Source organism: Ovis canadensis, chromosome 1 (assembly GCF_042477335.2).
Source record: "Ovis canadensis isolate MfBH-ARS-UI-01 breed Bighorn chromosome 1, ARS-UI_OviCan_v2, whole genome shotgun sequence".
Lineage (NCBI taxonomy): Eukaryota > Metazoa > Chordata > Mammalia > Artiodactyla > Bovidae > Ovis > Ovis canadensis.
The window spans coordinates 91,882,703-91,899,927 of NC_091245.1; the positions used below are offsets into that span (position 1 = coordinate 91,882,703).

At 43.4% G+C, this 17,225-nt stretch overlaps 1 protein-coding gene across 4 annotated transcripts in view; it reads left to right on the forward strand.

Annotated features, from left to right (window-relative positions):
- The first annotated feature begins 3,802 nt into the window (after positions 1–3,802).
- The window catches only part of HIPK1 (homeodomain interacting protein kinase 1), a 56,005-nt gene continuing 42,582 nt past the window's right edge, over positions 3,803–17,225 (forward strand). For all 4 annotated transcript variants that reach the window (XM_069600995.1, XM_069601007.1, XM_069601002.1 and 1 more), the window contains exons 1-2: positions 3,803–4,106; positions 14,218–15,295. In XM_069600995.1, coding sequence (XP_069457096.1) covers positions 14,220–15,295 — 1,076 coding nt within the window. In that variant the 5' untranslated portion in view covers positions 3,803–4,106; positions 14,218–14,219. The remainder of the gene's footprint in view (positions 4,107–14,217; positions 15,296–17,225) is intronic.

Consider the following 17,225-nt stretch of genomic DNA (forward strand, 5'->3'; position numbering starts at 1 on the left):
AGTAGTTCACATATCTGCCCCCTTCTCTCCAAGTTTTCTGCTTCATCAAACCCTCATCATAGTTTTCTAAGTACGCTCTGTTTCTCCAGTCTTTCCCCACTCCAGCCTGCCATCCTCCTCACTGCTACCAGTTCTCTCTTTAAAGCACAGATTCCTTCATATTTCTTGCCTGATTCAATTCTACCAGCTCTGCGCTGCCTTTCAAAATCTGACTCAGCCCATTTTAGTTCCCAAATCCTGACATTCCTCTGCTGAACTGGGAGCTCCTTCAGAGCACAGACCACACCTTTTCTTCTTCGTATCTTTAATTCTAACACAGTGCCTGGCACACAGAAGATACTCAATAGATTTCTGCGGAATGAACAAATGAACTTTGGTTAAACTCTGAAACTTCTCTGAGCAGACCATGCTTAAATATCACCTTCTGTGATGGTGAATGACAGTCTTGACACTGTCATTCAAATCTTCTTCAGGTAGATGTATTTCTTCATGGAAATACATCACCCATGCATTACCCCTGTCCCCCGCCCCCGCCCACTACATTGTTAAATTTTCTGAGGGAAAAGACCATGTCTTATTCATCTCGCATCTGACTGAGGGTCTAGGAGAGTACCTGCCATTGAGCAGGCAGTTTGTTGGATGGATATAAATATTAGAGGGGGAAAACACCAGATTTGAAAAGGTCTCTGTATAGTGAGACTGACTGAGGAAATGACCAAAGAGCAATGAAAATGATATCAACAAGTATAAATAAATGGTGTACAAGAAGCAAGTGAAGTAGTCAAATAATGATGCAGGACTGAATAACTAGAAGTAAGTGGGAGTTAATCGGAAAAGGCATCCTCAGGGCAAATTGTGAGATGTGTTTGACAAGCAGAAAGGGACATAATGTTCTATTCTCCTAACAGGAGCTTAGAGGCCTGTCATGCAGTTGAGTTAAACCAAAGCACAGTAGGCAATTAGGGTACTGGAAGCCTGCTTTTCAAGTGAGATCTGCTCTTCCCTGGAGCTCAAGCTCTGCCTTTCTCCTGGCTCCCCAAGCAGCCCTGTTTGCCCACTCTCCATGTCTCGATGTTTCCCAGGTCAGCCCAGTGTAGCACTTCATGTCCTCCAAGTGTCTGTTAAAATAAGTAACCAAAACTTCCCTGTGGAATTGAACATTCTTGCTAACCCTGGTTCTCCAGGGAAATAAACTTTCCTCTTCCCAATAGAACTGTTTCTAGTGTTGTTAAGGCAAGAGAGAAATCCAAAGGCTGCATAACCACTTGAGTACATCTTCACAAAAATGATCTCTTTGATCCAAAGAGGTTTAACAAGGGACTTAATTGTTGGTCCAGTTGCTAACACTCCACACTCCCAGTGCATGAGAGCTGGGTTTGATCCCTAATCAGTGAACTAGATCCAGCATGTCGCAACTAAAATATCCTGCATGCCCCAACTGAGGTCTAGTGCAGCCAAATAAATAAATAAAATAAATATTAACAACAACCACTTTTGCTTCATTGACTATGCCTAAGTCTTTGTGTGGATCACAATAATCTGTGGAAAATTCTTAAAGAGATGGGACTATCAGACCACCTTACCTGTCTTCTGAGAAGCCTGTATGCATGTCAAGAAGCAACAGTTAGAACCAGGTATGGAACTGACTGGTTTAAAATTAGGAAAGGAATACAACAAGTATATTGTCACCCTGCTTATTTAACTTATATGTAGAGTAAGTACATCATTCGAAATGCTAGACTGGATGAATCCCAGGCTGGAATCAAGATTCCTGGGAGAAATATCAACAACCTCAAATAGACAGGTGATACAACTCTAATGGCAGAAAGTGAAGAGGAACTAAAGAGCCTCTTGATGAGGGTGAAAGAGGAGAGTGAAAAAGCTGGCTTGAAACTCAACATTCAAAAAACTAAGATCATGGCAACCAGTACCATCACTTCATGGCAAATAGAAGGGGAAAAAGTGGAAACAGTGACAGGTTTTCTTTTCCTGAGCATCAAAATCACTACAGAAGATGACTGCAGCCATGAAATTAAAAGGCTTGCTCCTTGGAAGGAAAGCTATAACAAAACTAGACTGTATATTAAAAAAGCAGAGACATCACTTTGCTGACCAAGGACTGCACAAAGTTATGGTTTTACCAGTAGTCACGTAAGGATGTGAGAACTGGACCATAAAGAAGGCTAAGCACCGAAGAATTGATGCTTTGGAATTGTGGTGTTGGAGAAGACTCTTGAGAGCCCTCTGGACTGCAAGAAGATCAAACCAATTCTAAAGGAAATAAACCCTGAATATTCATGAGAAGGACTGATGCTAAAGCTGAAGCTCTAATACTTTGGCCACCTGATGCAAAGAGCCAACTCACTGGAAAACACTCTGATGCTGGGAAAGATTGAAGGCAAAAGGAGAGAGGCAGCAGAGGATAAGATGGTTAGATAGCATCACCAACTCAATGAACATGAATTTGAGCAAACTCTGGGAAATAGTGGAGGACAGAGGAGCCTGGGGTGCTGCAATCCCTGGGGTCACAAAGAGTCAGACATGACTTAGGGACTGAAAAATAACAACAAACAAAACCCAAAGAGGTAAAATGACTGGGACCTGCGGAATGTAACCTGATAGTATAATCTTGTTTTAGCTGTATCTGCCCTCTCCTTAGAGTGCCAGCATTCTAAGTCGCTTGAGTCGTGTCCAGCTCTTTACCACCCTTGATAGCCCACAAAGCTCCTCTCTCCTCCAGTATTCTCCAGGCAAGTATAATGGAGTGGGTTGCCATGCCCTCCTCTAGGGGATCTTCCTGATGCAGGGATGGAACCCACATCTCTTATATCTCCTGCATTAACAAGTGGATTCTTTACCACTAGCGCCATCTGGGAAGCCCCCTTAAAGAGTATATGCAAGTAAATACCATAGGTCTGTACAATCACTTTCTAGGGCTCAGATCCTTGCTGCCTCCAGAACTTGTAGGAAGGAAAAAAATAAACTGTCTGCCTAAAAATGTCCCACACTTTAGGAATCAGAGCATTTTACACACCAAGAGGTATATCTGAAGACTTTCAGAATCTCTTGGCCAAGGGAGATGGCAACTGTCTTTCTTTTAGGATAACCTAGTTTTCAGGCAGTGTTTATTTTTTCCAGAACGTTGCATTCCTTTTCCTGAACACCCGGTTTTACTATCTCCTGGTAGAGGAGAGAAAATCATGGTAGTATGAGCTCACTGAAGCGCTTGAGGGGTAGGGTTCAGAGTACAGCTATTCTTTCTCACCTCCTGTTGCAAACCCAGCTTCCCTAGGAGGGAATGGAAGAGCCCCCTGAGGGGGCCCTAATGGGCGTGGAGGCTCACAGATCCCGTACACCTCTGCCAAGCAGCTAGAACGTCTCTAGATAGCGAGGAAACATTAAAGCCTAAACTTGGGTCATTCCTCCCCAGCTGTCTCCCCGCGCGCTGCTCAATCTCTGGAGGTGTCACACTAGGCGGTGGTGATGTCACACTAGCGGGGATGACATTTTAAACCTGGACCTCACACCGACACTAGGCACCTTTAAGTCACCTCGGTGTTGGCCGTGCGGAGGGGGCGGGGAGATGGCCCCAGCACTCGATCCACGCTGGCTCCCCACGGAGGTCCACTCACTCCCACTTCCACTCCCACCCGTAATATGAGGTCGTCGTAATCCTCCCGCTCTCCCGGACTTCCGCCTCAGTAGGTGTCATGGCGCGGGACCCGGGACTAGTTCCCGTGAGGCGGGGCGGGCCGGATGAGGGCGGACGCTCGGCGCTCAGCTTGTCGGGTCTGGCGACAACCGCGGCTGCGGAGCTAGGGGCCCGGCGGTGGCCCCGGACAGCAGCGGGAGGCCGAGGAGGGAGCGCGCGGGTCTGAGGCGGCGGCGGCGGCGGAGAGGGGCCGGGCGGTGGAGCGGGCGGGAGGCTGAGAAGGCTCCCCTCGCGGGACGGGCGCGGGGACGGCTCCGGGGGGCGGGGGCCGGGGCCCGGGCCGGCTCGCGCAGGGGGTATGATGACCCGGCGGCGGGGCCCCGGATCTCGTCTCCTCCGCCGCCTCCTCACGGCAGCCCCAGCTCGCGGCTGAGAACCAGAAGACACACCGGCGGTGAGTCGAGGCGGGAGAGCGGGCGGGCAGGGGCCTCGGCGGGGAGCGATCTCCTATCGGGTCCCCGAGGCGGGGCCAGGCTGGCCGCGGGCTCTCCGGGGCGCCCGGCCTTGCGGGGGGCGCCTCCCTCGGCAGCCCCCACCCGGGACCCGGCGCCAAGCCCTGCGGCCCGGCCGCGGAGGGGATGGCGTTCCCAAGAAAGTGGGGAGGCTGTGGGCTTCTTTTCGGGGCAACTCCTCCTGCGTCCTGCCACTTCTCTCCTGGGCGTGTTGTCCTCAGATGACAGGGGGCCGCCTGGCGTCTCCTCACCCGGCCGGTTTTTCCTCGGGTGTCGTGGCCGGTTCCCACTGTATGGCTTGCGCGTGTGAATTTCACAGCTCTGCTTAGCGCCTTGGTTTGGGGCTATCTGTGCTGCTGGGGACAAGGAAGCGGTGTCTGGAACGGACGGCGGCGGTGGGGTGGGTGTGGAAGCCCTCCTATCCTCTCCGCTTGTGTTCTTTAATCGTTAGCTTGGTAAATCGTGATGATGGTGGAGACTCCGTGGGACCGGCCAACCTAAATGTATATCTGTGTTAGGTAGATCTAGAAGTCTGGCTCAAAGGGAAACTTTTGCTGTTTGTCGCCACTTTGCCAAAGCTTTCGTTAAAAAAAAAAAAGTCTCGGGGGTGGGGTGGGAGGAAACCACCAAAACTCTTGGGTGAGCCTCCGCGCCCCAGTCCCCCACCCCCACCCCCGCCCCGGTGTTCACAGGTCTGTGGGAAAGAGGCCGTTTTTGTGCCTAGCAACCGAGACCTGGGACTCAGTCTCCAAGAGCACTGGTCTAACCTCCAGTTTGTTGTGGTGACAAACCGTGAGGTTTGGCCTGTGTTTACGCTGGGCGCGCTTTCTTTCCTGTTTAGGTGGGGGAAGGGAGGAGGGGCTAGAGAAGGGGGGAAAAAACAGCCCCAAGCTCGAGTGTGTCTTTTCTCCAATTAAACCATTGATTATGTTGCAGATTCTCTTTTTTGAGGCAGCTCTAGGTGCTTTTTTCCTTTGGGAATTTTCAGTCACTGTATCAAATTATTAATTTCAGCTATAGACTCTTCTGCCCAATCCTTCCTTTATCTTATTTGTTTCCTAGTAACTGATGAAAACAGCAGCATGGCTTCCTGCTCCTGATGAAATGGGGTTAAATTAAGTGGCTGATGCCCTCAGCAAAACCTACAATTTTGCTCTTGTTTGTGTAAAGCTATTTTTGATTCCTGGTCTGTAGTGTAGTTTTTTTTAAGATTATAGAGAATGCAAATCATTACCAGCTCTTTTTCATATGTAGGTCTAAAGCTTTCTGTAAAACATCTAAAAAATATACTAACAGGTCATTTTATATAGTTGTTGTTAATGCAGCTGGTGATTTTGGAGATGCATGTAATAATCTCGGGGTTCTGTGTTGTAGAACGGGTATGATGGTGTGAAGAAGGATATCATTGACTTTAAGACACTGTTCCCTGGCTTGAAGAATATTTTGGTAAGGTACTTGTGGTTGCAACTGGAGGCAGTCAGGCTAGTAAAGCATTTTACCAGTAAAATGGTGAATGAGATCTTGTAAATATACTGACTCTGGTTAATAATAAGACTTTCGCTGGCGATATCTTTATTCTATCTGGACACTGTAGTTTTATGGATTGCAGAACAAGTTGATTGGTAACTTGAGATTGAAAACCAAACCAGAACTTTCTACTAACAGGAGGGGAAAAAAAAAAAAAGATAATCTCAACATCCACAATTCTCTGGAAAATAGAATTCTTTTTTTCTGTGGTTTGGTTTTCATAAGCACAGCTTAGTCATTGGTTCTGTTGGTAGAAATCAGTGAGCCAAACCTGCCTTATGAACTTCTTACACTTGGAACTTGTGCAACTTGTTAGTTATATATTGTAACTGGTTCTTCTGTAATTTGAGGTAATTTTGCAAACATGAACTTCCTGATTGGCCCTTTTATTTTCATGACTGTATAAAGCAATCCATAATTTTTAAAGTTACAGTTAATTCCTCCCCAGTGTCTTCCCTTAAATTTAATGCCATTCTGAACAGAAGTCATCAAAATAATTTTTCTTTCAAGTACCACTTCAACAGTCATTGATTTGCTTTTTGGTTCCTTTTTTGTTTTTATTTTTTGTTTCCAATCTCCCAGCTCCCTAAATACCTTATGTATTTTTGTAAAGCATAATTTGACACTTAAAAAAATTTTTACATCCTGTTTTTATATTTTTCTTTTTTATGTGTCACACTAACTAAGCAACATTTTAAGTTCTTTGGAGACAGGGAAACTTGGGTGCATTTCTTTTGGCTTCTTTAAGGATGCCTGGGACAATGCTTTCCCACCATACTTAATGAAAAAGAATCAGAAAACCTGAATTTTTTGACAGCATTACTGTTAATTAGCTCTGGGTAAAACTTGTGTGGCTTTCTTGGGTCTACTTTTTCTCTAGGGCGTTTTAGAAAGGGTCTTTTAAGCTCTATTTTAGCTGCAAGAATCCCTGTACTTTTTTTTTGCCAGTGTCTTCTCCAGTCAAATACTCTAAACAGCTTTTCATTTTTCCATATCCCCTGGAATACTTTCTCAAGTTAGCTCTTTCATCTGTAAGACCTTCATCTGCCTTCCATCTGTCAGACTGTGGTTACCTTACTTGAGTCCTATTTTCCTTAGGCCCTTTCTGGCTAAAGGTCCTCTCTTAGTGTTCGTGTTTCATATTGGTCTATGCTTTGTTAATTTGCCGTTTTTCTTATGATAGAAACTGAGGTATAGTTTTCTTTACTGTTAACTTTATAGATATTATAGACTGTCCTGTGCACATACTAGGATAGTACCATTTTACCAAACACCAGAAAAGCCTACTTTTCTTTTGTTCTGTTGCTTTAGGTTTGTCATTCCAAATAAATCTAAGAGAGCTATTGAAATTTAGGAAAAAAATTTCTTCCCTAGAAGGAAAGCACCTCAGCCAGTTTACCAAAATATTCCAAAATTGGTTTAAATGGCTGGAAATTACATAGAATTGTAGAGTTACTACTTTGTCAGCTAACACCACTATTCCACACCCTGTTTTTGCATACTGGTTGGGGAACTGGCTCCTTTCACATGGTTCCATATGAAGGAAGTGCTACAGGAAAGGGGGTGGGGAACTTTGATTCAAATAGTGTCCTCAGGGCTTCAAGGTTATTTTTTTCTTCTATATTACTATACTTAGAAAAGTATTCTCTTATAGACAAGAGGCTGTAATTTTTATCACGTGTATTTCTGTAATTTAGTGAGAATGACTTCTGAGATCCCTTTATATATGGAGAAATGACATGGTCTCTTTATAGTCATTCATTCTATCAAACATTTGACACATGCTGTATTCCATCCATTATGATTGATGCTGGTGATACAAAGGAAGATGATACTCTGCTATTGACAATTGCCCTCTTAGAACTTGCAGTTCAGAAGGGAAGTCAACTTTTTTTTTTAGACGTTAACTTTTAAATAAATAATTTCAAATAGTCATACTTAGAATAAAAATCCAGAGTGGCCCACAAGTCAGTATGTGTTCTGGCCCTTGTTTTCCTTTTTGGGTCCTTCTTCTGCTACTTTTTGATGGTCAGGGGACTCTGTTCTATATGATCATTCAGGTACCCGTGCTCTTTGCATCTTGCTGCTCTGCCCTCCCTCGAGTGTTGTCTCCTGGCAGAAACTGGGTCTTCGTGGGTTCCTCTTGGTGGAAAAGGAAGAGAATGCTAAAGGCTCATGTATCACTTTGTATTGGAGAGAGGGACTGGTAAATGGAGTCTGGCTTTGTGCATGGGATGGAGGAGAGACTAAACTATAATCCAGACCAACAGTCTTGTGCCACACTGAAAACATGAGCTTTAAGTAGAGGCTGAAAGGATAAATGGTAGTTAAAAGAAGGCTAACTAAAAGGGTAGAATGAAATTTAGAGAGACAATGTTATGTGTGAATGAACTGAGGCAGGAGAAGTCAAGTTTAGACCCAGAGATATTTAGAACTACTGGAAAAGGAAGTGCTGCAGGAAAGTTGGTGAAATGAGGCTACAAAATAGTCAGGGTCCAGAGCTTACAAAGCCTGACAATCCAAATGAGAGATTTTGGACTTTATTCTAAAATTTTAAGTGGGAGATAGATATGCATGTGTAAAAACTTTGATTGTAAGGTGAAGAATGAATTGGAGAAGGGAGCTTAAAAAGAAGGCCAAAGACTACCATTTGGGGAGACAGGTTAGGCAGTTGAAGTAAGCAGTACAGGATTGTACCGTAGGGGTGGAGTGAGAGATATTTGGTGTTCCAATGGAAGAGTTTTCTTCCCAGTCTTACCTTTTTTTACAGAATGTGTATTCTTATTTACCCACTGAATACTCTTTCTATATCAGTGTACTGGAGAATATGTACATCTGTGTGCATGGCAGCTGAGGACAAGTTCTAGAGGAAGAAATCAGTATATAGTACTGATTTTATAGTTATTTAGTTAACCAATTGTTAAATTGTATCAAAAAGACAAAGGTGACACCAAGTAAAAGCATTGGGAATTTATTATTGGTGTCTCAGGGAGAAGAAGGAAGTTACTGAAGACTAAGGCAAAACACTGACCAGTGGTAACTTTGATTGTCATACCCAGCAGTTTCATTCATAATTATAATATCTGAATTCTTTATGGTAAGATTATCTACCTGTGGGCTTTCCTGGTAGCTCAGTGGGTAAAGAATCTGCCAGCAATGCAGGAGACTGGGGTTCGATCCCTGGGTCGGGAAGACCCCTGGAGAAAGAAATGGCAACCCACTTGAGAATCCTTGCTTGGAGAATTCCATGGATAGAGGAGCCTGGCAGGCTATAGAAGATGGAGTCGCAAAGTCTGACACAACTGAGCAACTAACAGTTTCACTTTTTGCTTATCTACCTGTAGTGCCCATAGGATGGTAGTGGTTGTTGCTTAGTTGCTAAGTCATGTCCAGCACTTCTGTGACCCATGCATGGTCTGTAGCCCGCCAGGCTCCTCTGTCTGTGGGATTTTCCAGGCAAGAATACTGGAGTGGGTTGCCATTTCCTTCTCCAGGGGATCTTCCCCACCCAGGGAATGAACTTGTTTCTCCTGCACTGGCAGGCGATTCTGTACCACTGAGCTACCAGGGAATCCTGCCGCTAAGGTGGGGCACCCCGTTAATATTGTCAAATAGATGTGCTCATGGGAGGGAGTGGGGAAGCTCTTAACTTGACTGTTTTTGATAGCCTTGGATCCTGCTGTGCTGCTAAGTTGCTTCAGTCGTGTCCGACTCTGTGTGACCCCATAGACGGCAGCCCACCAGGCTCCCCCGTCCCTGGGATTCTCCAGGCCAGAACACTGGAGTGTGGGTTACCATTTCCTTCTCCAGTGTGTGAAAGCGTAAAGTGAAAGTGAAGTCGCTCAGTCGTGTCCGACTCGTAGTGACCCCATGGACTGCAGCCCACCAGGCTTCTCCATGTATGGGATTTTCCAGGCAAGAGTACTGGACTGGGGTGCCATTGCCTTCTCCGGCCTTGGATCCTAGCAAGACTCAGTTCTCTTTTTAGTAATACATACACGTACCAGTAGCCTTTTGGCTACTGGTTCTGGTTTGGGATTAATTCAGTGGGCAAGTTTGTCATTATATTTAGATAGCTAAATCCTTGGAAAATCAGGTTTGAAATGCAAAGACTTGTTTACTGCTAGAGTCAAGAGGTGCAACATTTTCAGGAAGTTAGCTTTTAATTTATTGGGAGCAGTTCTCATGTGAATTGAAAATATGTGTAATATGCTCAACAGAGTGTGATACATAGTAAATATTTCACAGATGTTAATTCTGTTGCATAGTTTTGTTTGGGAAGTCTCAGCCTAGGAAGAAAAGTGTCTCCCCATTTGACAAAACAAATTTTGTGAGACATAGTATTTTGTGTCTAGGGATGGCTGTTTTTAGCTGAGTTTCAAATGGTAATGTAAGTTAAGAGTGTAGATTTTTCTAGGCAGTTTTGATTTTCCCCCCCCCCCCACATAGTGCTAGTTGAGGTCAGGATGAATGTCACCCACACTATAAGAGTTCTGGTGGCAAACTGTTGACTGCAGTATCACATACCCTTGCTAGGGGGTGGGGGGAGGGGGAAGTCCACTGAAATTGTGGGTTGTTATTTCCCTATGGGTGGACTTAAATTTGTCTTACTGGATAAGAATTATATTCATTTATATACTTAAACTTTCAGAACAGTTTCTTAGAACTTGTACTTTTTGCAATGCTCAGTGTGAATTTGAAGCCATCAGTATCTGTTATTTAGTTCATTGGGTGACAAGTTGTCATTACGTTGCTCTGGTAAATAGAATATTTTTACGAAGTGTCTAATTAGGAGCATACTTTAAACATTTGTTGTTATATTTCATGAATTCTTTTCAGTGTTATTACTTTAAACCTCCATATTCCTAACATAGCTACAAACTGCAAATTTTGTATTCAGATAGTTTTATGATACGCTTAGGTAGAAGCTTCCCTGGTGGCTCAGTTGGTAAAGCGTCTGCCTGCAATGTGGGAGACCTGGGTTCAATCCCTGGTTGGGGGAAGATCCCCTGGAGAAGGAAATGGCAACCCACTCCAGTACCCTTGCCTGGAAAATCCCATGGACAGAGGAGCCTGATAGGGTACAGTCCATGGGGTTGCCAAGAGTCAGATACAACTGAGGGACTTCACTTTCACTTTTTCACTTTCAGGTATAAGAAGGTTGTGCTAAAAGATTTAGCAAATATATGATGGAAACCAATTTCAAAAATGTTTGATTTTATGATGTTATTTTTTCATATATTAATAGGTAAATTTTGTAAAGGCACTACTTGATTTCAGTTTTTGTTTTATTATAGTTTGGTATTATGTCAGTGATATAGGTGGAACAAGATGATTTGTGAATTTGTAACCTAGGAGTTAAATTGCAATAATGTTCTTTTAATTTACACTTTTTTTTCTCTTCAAGGTTCTTATAAATTATGGAAACCCTGTTCAAAGTAAATCCAGACAGCATTTTAGAAATTGAAGGTTGAGGGTTCTTCATTTCAGCTCTTTGGTCCAGTGCAGATGGTTTTTAGCTACATCCAGGCACAAAGAAAAACACACATTGCTTCTTTATGTTCTGTAACATCCCTTTGCCATGTTTCCTTCCTTTCTAGGTATGTGTGTTTATTCTCTTATGACTAATAAAGCTACAGTCTCTACTAGAGGGGAGACTTCCCCCATTATCGCAAGGACAGCACAGCTAAAAGAGGGATGTCAAAAAGCCAAAACAAGCATTTGAGTATCCTGGAGTTTAGCACAAGCAGTAGGGACTAGAAATGAGGTTGGCTGGCAGCGGTCAAATCACCCAGCAGATACTGAGTGTCTGTATATCGCCAGCATGTGTGGCACGTTCTGGTGACGCAAGACAGATACGGTCCCAGCGCTCATGGAACTTTTACCGTACCTGGGAATATAACATTATAAATAAATAATTTAATGTTATAAGGTAGGAACAGCATGCTGTTGGGAATGCAGTGGTGACAGAGTTTGTGAGAGGAAGGAAACAGTTTTCCTAACAAATTCTCCCAGCATACTAGAGGGCCTCCCCAAAACTGCAAAAAGGGCAGCATGGCTGGAGTGGTGGAGGAATTGAAGTGAGGAGATTTTGTAAGACAGCTTCACTTAGAAGGTGGAGTGATGAGATTTGGTTATAAGATTAGACACGGGGATTAAGGGAAGGTAGTGTAGTGTAGTGAAGTTGCTCAGTCGTGTCCGACTCTTTGCGACCCCATGGACTATAGCTGACCGGGCTCCTCCATGGGATTTTTCCAGGCAAGAGTACTGGAGTGGGTTGCCATTTCCTTCTCCAGAGGATCTTCCCGACCCAGGGCTCAAACCCGGGTCTCCCGAAGTGTAGGCAGACGCTTTACCGTTTGAGCCACGAGGGAAGCCCAAGGGAAGGTAGTAAGGGAGGGGAATGAGTCAGGATAATAATATTAAATGAGTTCTAGACACTAAGCCTGTCCTCTGTATTAAATCATTTAATTCTCAGAAGAGCCCCAAAATGTAGGTATTGCTGTCACCATTTTGTAGATTAAGAAACAGAGACTCATTGCCACCTAGATTTTCTGCTTGAGATATTGGATGTGTGGTAGTGTCTCTCAGTTGAGGTGAACAACTGGGTTTGGGAGTCTTAAAAAGTTGAATTTGGGGCATGTTGAATTGAGATGTCTCTAAGGGATCCAGATTGAAGTGTGAAATAAGGATTTGGAGCTGCAGAGAGGAGTCTGGGTTAGAGAAAATTTACAAATGGAGAAACAGATGAATACTGTTGGAAAGTAGTAAAAAGAGGGAAACAAGAGGAGGATAGTATGAGCCCTGAGACATCTCAGGGTTATATAGTTGGGAAGGGAGAAGATAAATATGAAATGGCTTGTGTGCTCAGTCAACTCTCTGGACATTTGTGCTCAGTTGTGTCTGACTCTTTGCAGCCTTACGGACTGCAGTCTGCCAGGCTCTTCTGTCCATGGAATTTTCCAGGCAAGAATACTAGAATGGGTTGCCATGCCCTCCTCCAGGGGATCTTCCTGACCCAGGGGTGGAACCCACATCTCACGTCTCCAGCATTAGCAGGCAGATTCTTTACCACAGTGCCAAGTTTGGACTTTAGTCTAAAGTCCGTATTGGTCCAAATTTGTAATTAGTCTTTGGGCTTATTGAGCTCGAGGTGTCTGTATATAAGTGGGCAATTCTTGTTACCTTTCCCCATATTTTTCTAAGGATGATTTCCCCAAGGTTCTTCAGAAGATCCTCTCTAGGTTTCACCTCATCCTGATTCCTTTCTTCTGGTCAGTTTATCGGTGGTCCTTTTACAGTGCAGTGGACAGAGTATTGTCTGCCATGTTCTGGACACTACTTTTTCTGTGAACATAGTTTAAGATTGAATTCACTTTTGAGGAGAGAGGAACATTATTACATAGAGTTTCTCCTGCTAACAAAGGTGTGTTTTTCATATATGCTCCTGCTTAACCTTGTAACCTTGTGTTTTGTGCTAGCCAGATTTCAGACCTAAGTAGGAAGTCTGTATTTGTATTAAATGTCATCAGCTAGGTTTACTTTATGGTTTCTGTTCTTGGTGATCCTTTTGGACCTGTTACTTAGCAATATTGAGTATCCTGCCCAAATTTGATTCATCTATGAATTGTATAGTTATAATATTATATACAATCTATGTCTAAATTTAAATAATTGATTAAAAAGCTAATTAGGACAGGAATGAAGACAGTGCTGCTGCTGCTGCTGCTGCTGCTAAGTCGATTCATTCATGTCCAGCTCTGTGCGACCCCATAGACAGCAGCCCACCAGGCTCCCCCGTCCCTGGGATTCTCCAGGCAAGAACACTGGAGTGGGTTGCCATTTCCTTCTCCAATGCAGGAAAGTGAAAAGTGAAAGTGAAGTCGCTCAGTCGTGTCTGACTCTTAGCGGCCCCATGGACTGCAGCCCACCAAGCTCCTCCGTCCATGGAATTTTCCAGGCAAGAGTACTGGAGTGGGGTGCTATTGCCTTCTCCAATGAAGACAGAGCTGTGGAATAAACTCTGAGGCCAAAGAACTTGGGTTTGAATTCTAGTCCTGCCACTTGGCTCTCTTATTTGGGGCAAGTTATTTTAACAACTCTCTGCCTTAGTTTCCTCATCTCTAGAGTGGAAGTAAGGATAGTATCTTTTTAAAAAGGTTGTGGTGAGAATTAAGTTAATGTGTTTGAAGTGCTTAGACTGCCTCTTGGTGCATAGTAGATGACCAGTCATCTAAGGCATTATTATTGATGTTGTTTTTATTTTATAAACCATCATAGATGTTCATACACTTTAACAATCTGTCCTATTATTGCTGAGTCTCAAAGAGTGATTCAGGATGTGTAATTAGACCAAAAAGTTTATCCTTCTTTAATGGGCAACAAGTTTTGGAAAATGTATAAAATAAAACGTCAGCCAGATACACATTTACTTGTGGGTTTTTTGAACTGAAAATTTCCTACTGTACTAAGTGAGGAGTTGTATAAAATTAAGGGCTTAATTCCTCTTCCTCTTTCTCAATGTAGGTATGGCATCACAGCTGCAGGTGTTTTCCCCCCCATCAGTGTCGTCGAGTGCCTTCTGCAGTGCGAAGAAGCTGAAAATAGAGCCCTCTGGCTGGGATGTTTCTGGACAGAGCAGCAACGACAAATATTATACCCACAGCAAAACCCTCCCAGCCACACAAGGGCAAGCCAACTCCTCTCACCAGGTAGCAAATTTCAACATCCCTGCTTACGACCAGGGCCTCCTCCTCCCAGCTCCTGCAGTGGAGCATATTGTTGTAACAGCTGCTGATAGCTCGGCCAGTGCTGCTACGTCAACCTTCCAAAGCAGCCAGACCCTGACTCACAGAAGCAACGTTTCTTTGCTTGAGCCATATCAAAAATGTGGATTGAAAAGAAAAAGTGAGGAAGTTGACAGCAACGGTAGCGTGCAAATCATAGAAGAACATCCCCCTCTCATGCTGCAAAACAGGACTGTGGTGGGTGCTGCTGCCACGACCACCACTGTCACCACAAAGAGTAGCAGTTCCAGCGGAGAAGGGGATTACCAGCTGGTCCAGCATGAGATCCTTTGCTCTATGACAAACAGCTATGAAGTCTTGGAGTTCCTAGGCCGGGGAACATTTGGACAGGTGGCTAAGTGCTGGAAGCGGAGCACCAAGGAAATTGTGGCTATTAAAATCTTGAAGAACCACCCCTCCTATGCCAGACAGGGACAGATTGAAGTGAGCATTCTTTCTCGCCTAAGCAGTGAAAATGCTGATGAGTATAATTTTGTCCGTTCTTATGAGTGCTTTCAGCATAAGAATCATACCTGCCTTGTGTTCGAGATGCTGGAACAGAACTTATATGATTTTCTAAAGCAGAACAAGTTTAGTCCACTGCCACTCAAGTACATCAGGCCAATCTTGCAGCAGGTGGCCACTGCCCTGATGAAGCTCAAGAGCCTTGGTCTAATTCATGCTGACCTTAAGCCTGAAAACATAATGCTGGTTGATCCAGTGCGCCAGCCCTACCGAGTGAAGGTCATTGACTTTGGTTCTGCTAGTCACGTTTCCAAAGCTGTGTGCTCAACCTACTTACAGTCACGTTACTACAGGCAAGTGGCAAATGCTAAAAAACGTGTCTCAAACTAGAGATCTGTCTTTATATTTAGCATGTACTACAAAGGGCTACATATAACAATGAATTATTTACAGATTTCAGCACAGAATAGGGTAATATATTTCAGTTTATTCCCTGTATGTGGCATTCCTGTATGTAACGTTATTTTATTTCTGAAATTTTAACTCTAGAAAAATTAATTCAGTCTGATTCTGAAATTTGTTCCTAGTTGAATTATTCTAGCATCTGATTCCTTCTTGCTACCTTTATACATAATCTTCCCATTTTAAAGTATCTTTAAATATATAAGATATTTACTTGTGATGAATTTGGGCATATGCTGCTATTTTTTCTAGGTTCCAGTCTTGGCAGGTGAGATGCCTTGGAGTAATTCCAAGTTTTAACTGTAGCATCATTTTATTATTTTACGTTTTCTCTCTTGCGTAATAGAATTGGATTAGATGATTGCTAAGATCTTTTCTTGTTTTAATATTCTCCATAGGTCTTTGAACTTACTTGCATATGAACTCATTTGGTTATCCTAAAATGGCCTTGACCCAAGCACCTTATACTTCAGTGATTTATATTTCCATATTGATACTTCTAATAAAGCTACCTTTTCAATACATAGTAATTATTGGAACAGAACTTAAATGCTAAAATATAGAATTTTGTCTATACTATAGTCAAGGCGCATTACTGGAAGAAAGGAGAAAATCTTTATATGAACTTTTATTTCTCAGTACCTCATCTATCTGTCTAGTTATTAATTTTAGGGAATCTGATATTTATTTTGATGGTCATGTGTTAAACACAGATTGTACACACACCCAATCAGGAAGTGAAACAGTAATAAAGATCCCCAAAATAAATTTTGTCAAGTTTTATGTTTGGCTAATACATTTTGAGGGAATAGAAATTCTGAACTAAGAATTTTATATTACAAGGGAAAAAAATACAAGGATATTTTAACCTGTGCAGGAATTCAGAAAATATGCCACCTATCTATTTTTTGTTTTCTAATTGTGGTGCTTAGCTTTTTAACACGTGCCATTCAGCGTCATGCAGTGCCTTCACAATGCCCTGTAGCCTTCCCCGCTGTCCGCTTCTGAATTTTGTTTTCTGGCTCTGCTGGATCTTCAGCGGCAGGCGGGCTCTTCACTGTTGCTCGGGCTTTTCTCTGGTTGCGGTGTGCGGGTTCGTTAGCTGTGGCACCTGGGCTTAGTTGCCCCAGGTGCAAGTGATCTGCACTGCACTCTGACGATAACGAATCCGCCTGCAGTGCAGGAGGCCTGGCTTTGATCCTTAGGTTGGGAAGATCCTCTGGAGAAGGGAATGGCAACCCACTCCAGTATTCTTGCCTGGAGAATCGCATGGACAGAGGAGCCTGACAGGCTACAGTCAGTGGGGTCACAAAGAGTCAGACGTGACTGAGCAACTAAGCTCGCGCTCGCACACACACAGGCACACACACGGAATCTTAGGTCCCCCACCAGGGATGGAACCTATGTCCCCTGCATTGGCAGGCAGATTCTTAACCGCTGGACAATCAGGGAAATCCTTCCAAATTTTTTTTATCATTCAAAACAGAATCTCTGTCACCATTAGGCAGTAACTACTCTATTCTCCTACACCAGCCACCCCAGTTACCTCTGTTTGATTTTATGTCTCTGTGAATTTGTCTGTTCTAGATATTGCAGATAAGTGGAATCATAAAGTATTTGTCCTTTGGGTCTGACTGACTTCACTTAGCATAATGTCTTCAAGGTTAATCTCTGAAATTCTGTAGCATGTATTAGAATTTCATTCCTTTTCAGGACTGAATATTTCATTGCATGTCTATACCACATTTTATTTATCTTTCCTCTGTTGATGAACACTTGGATTGTTTCTACATTTTTGGCTATTGTGAATAATGGTGTAAT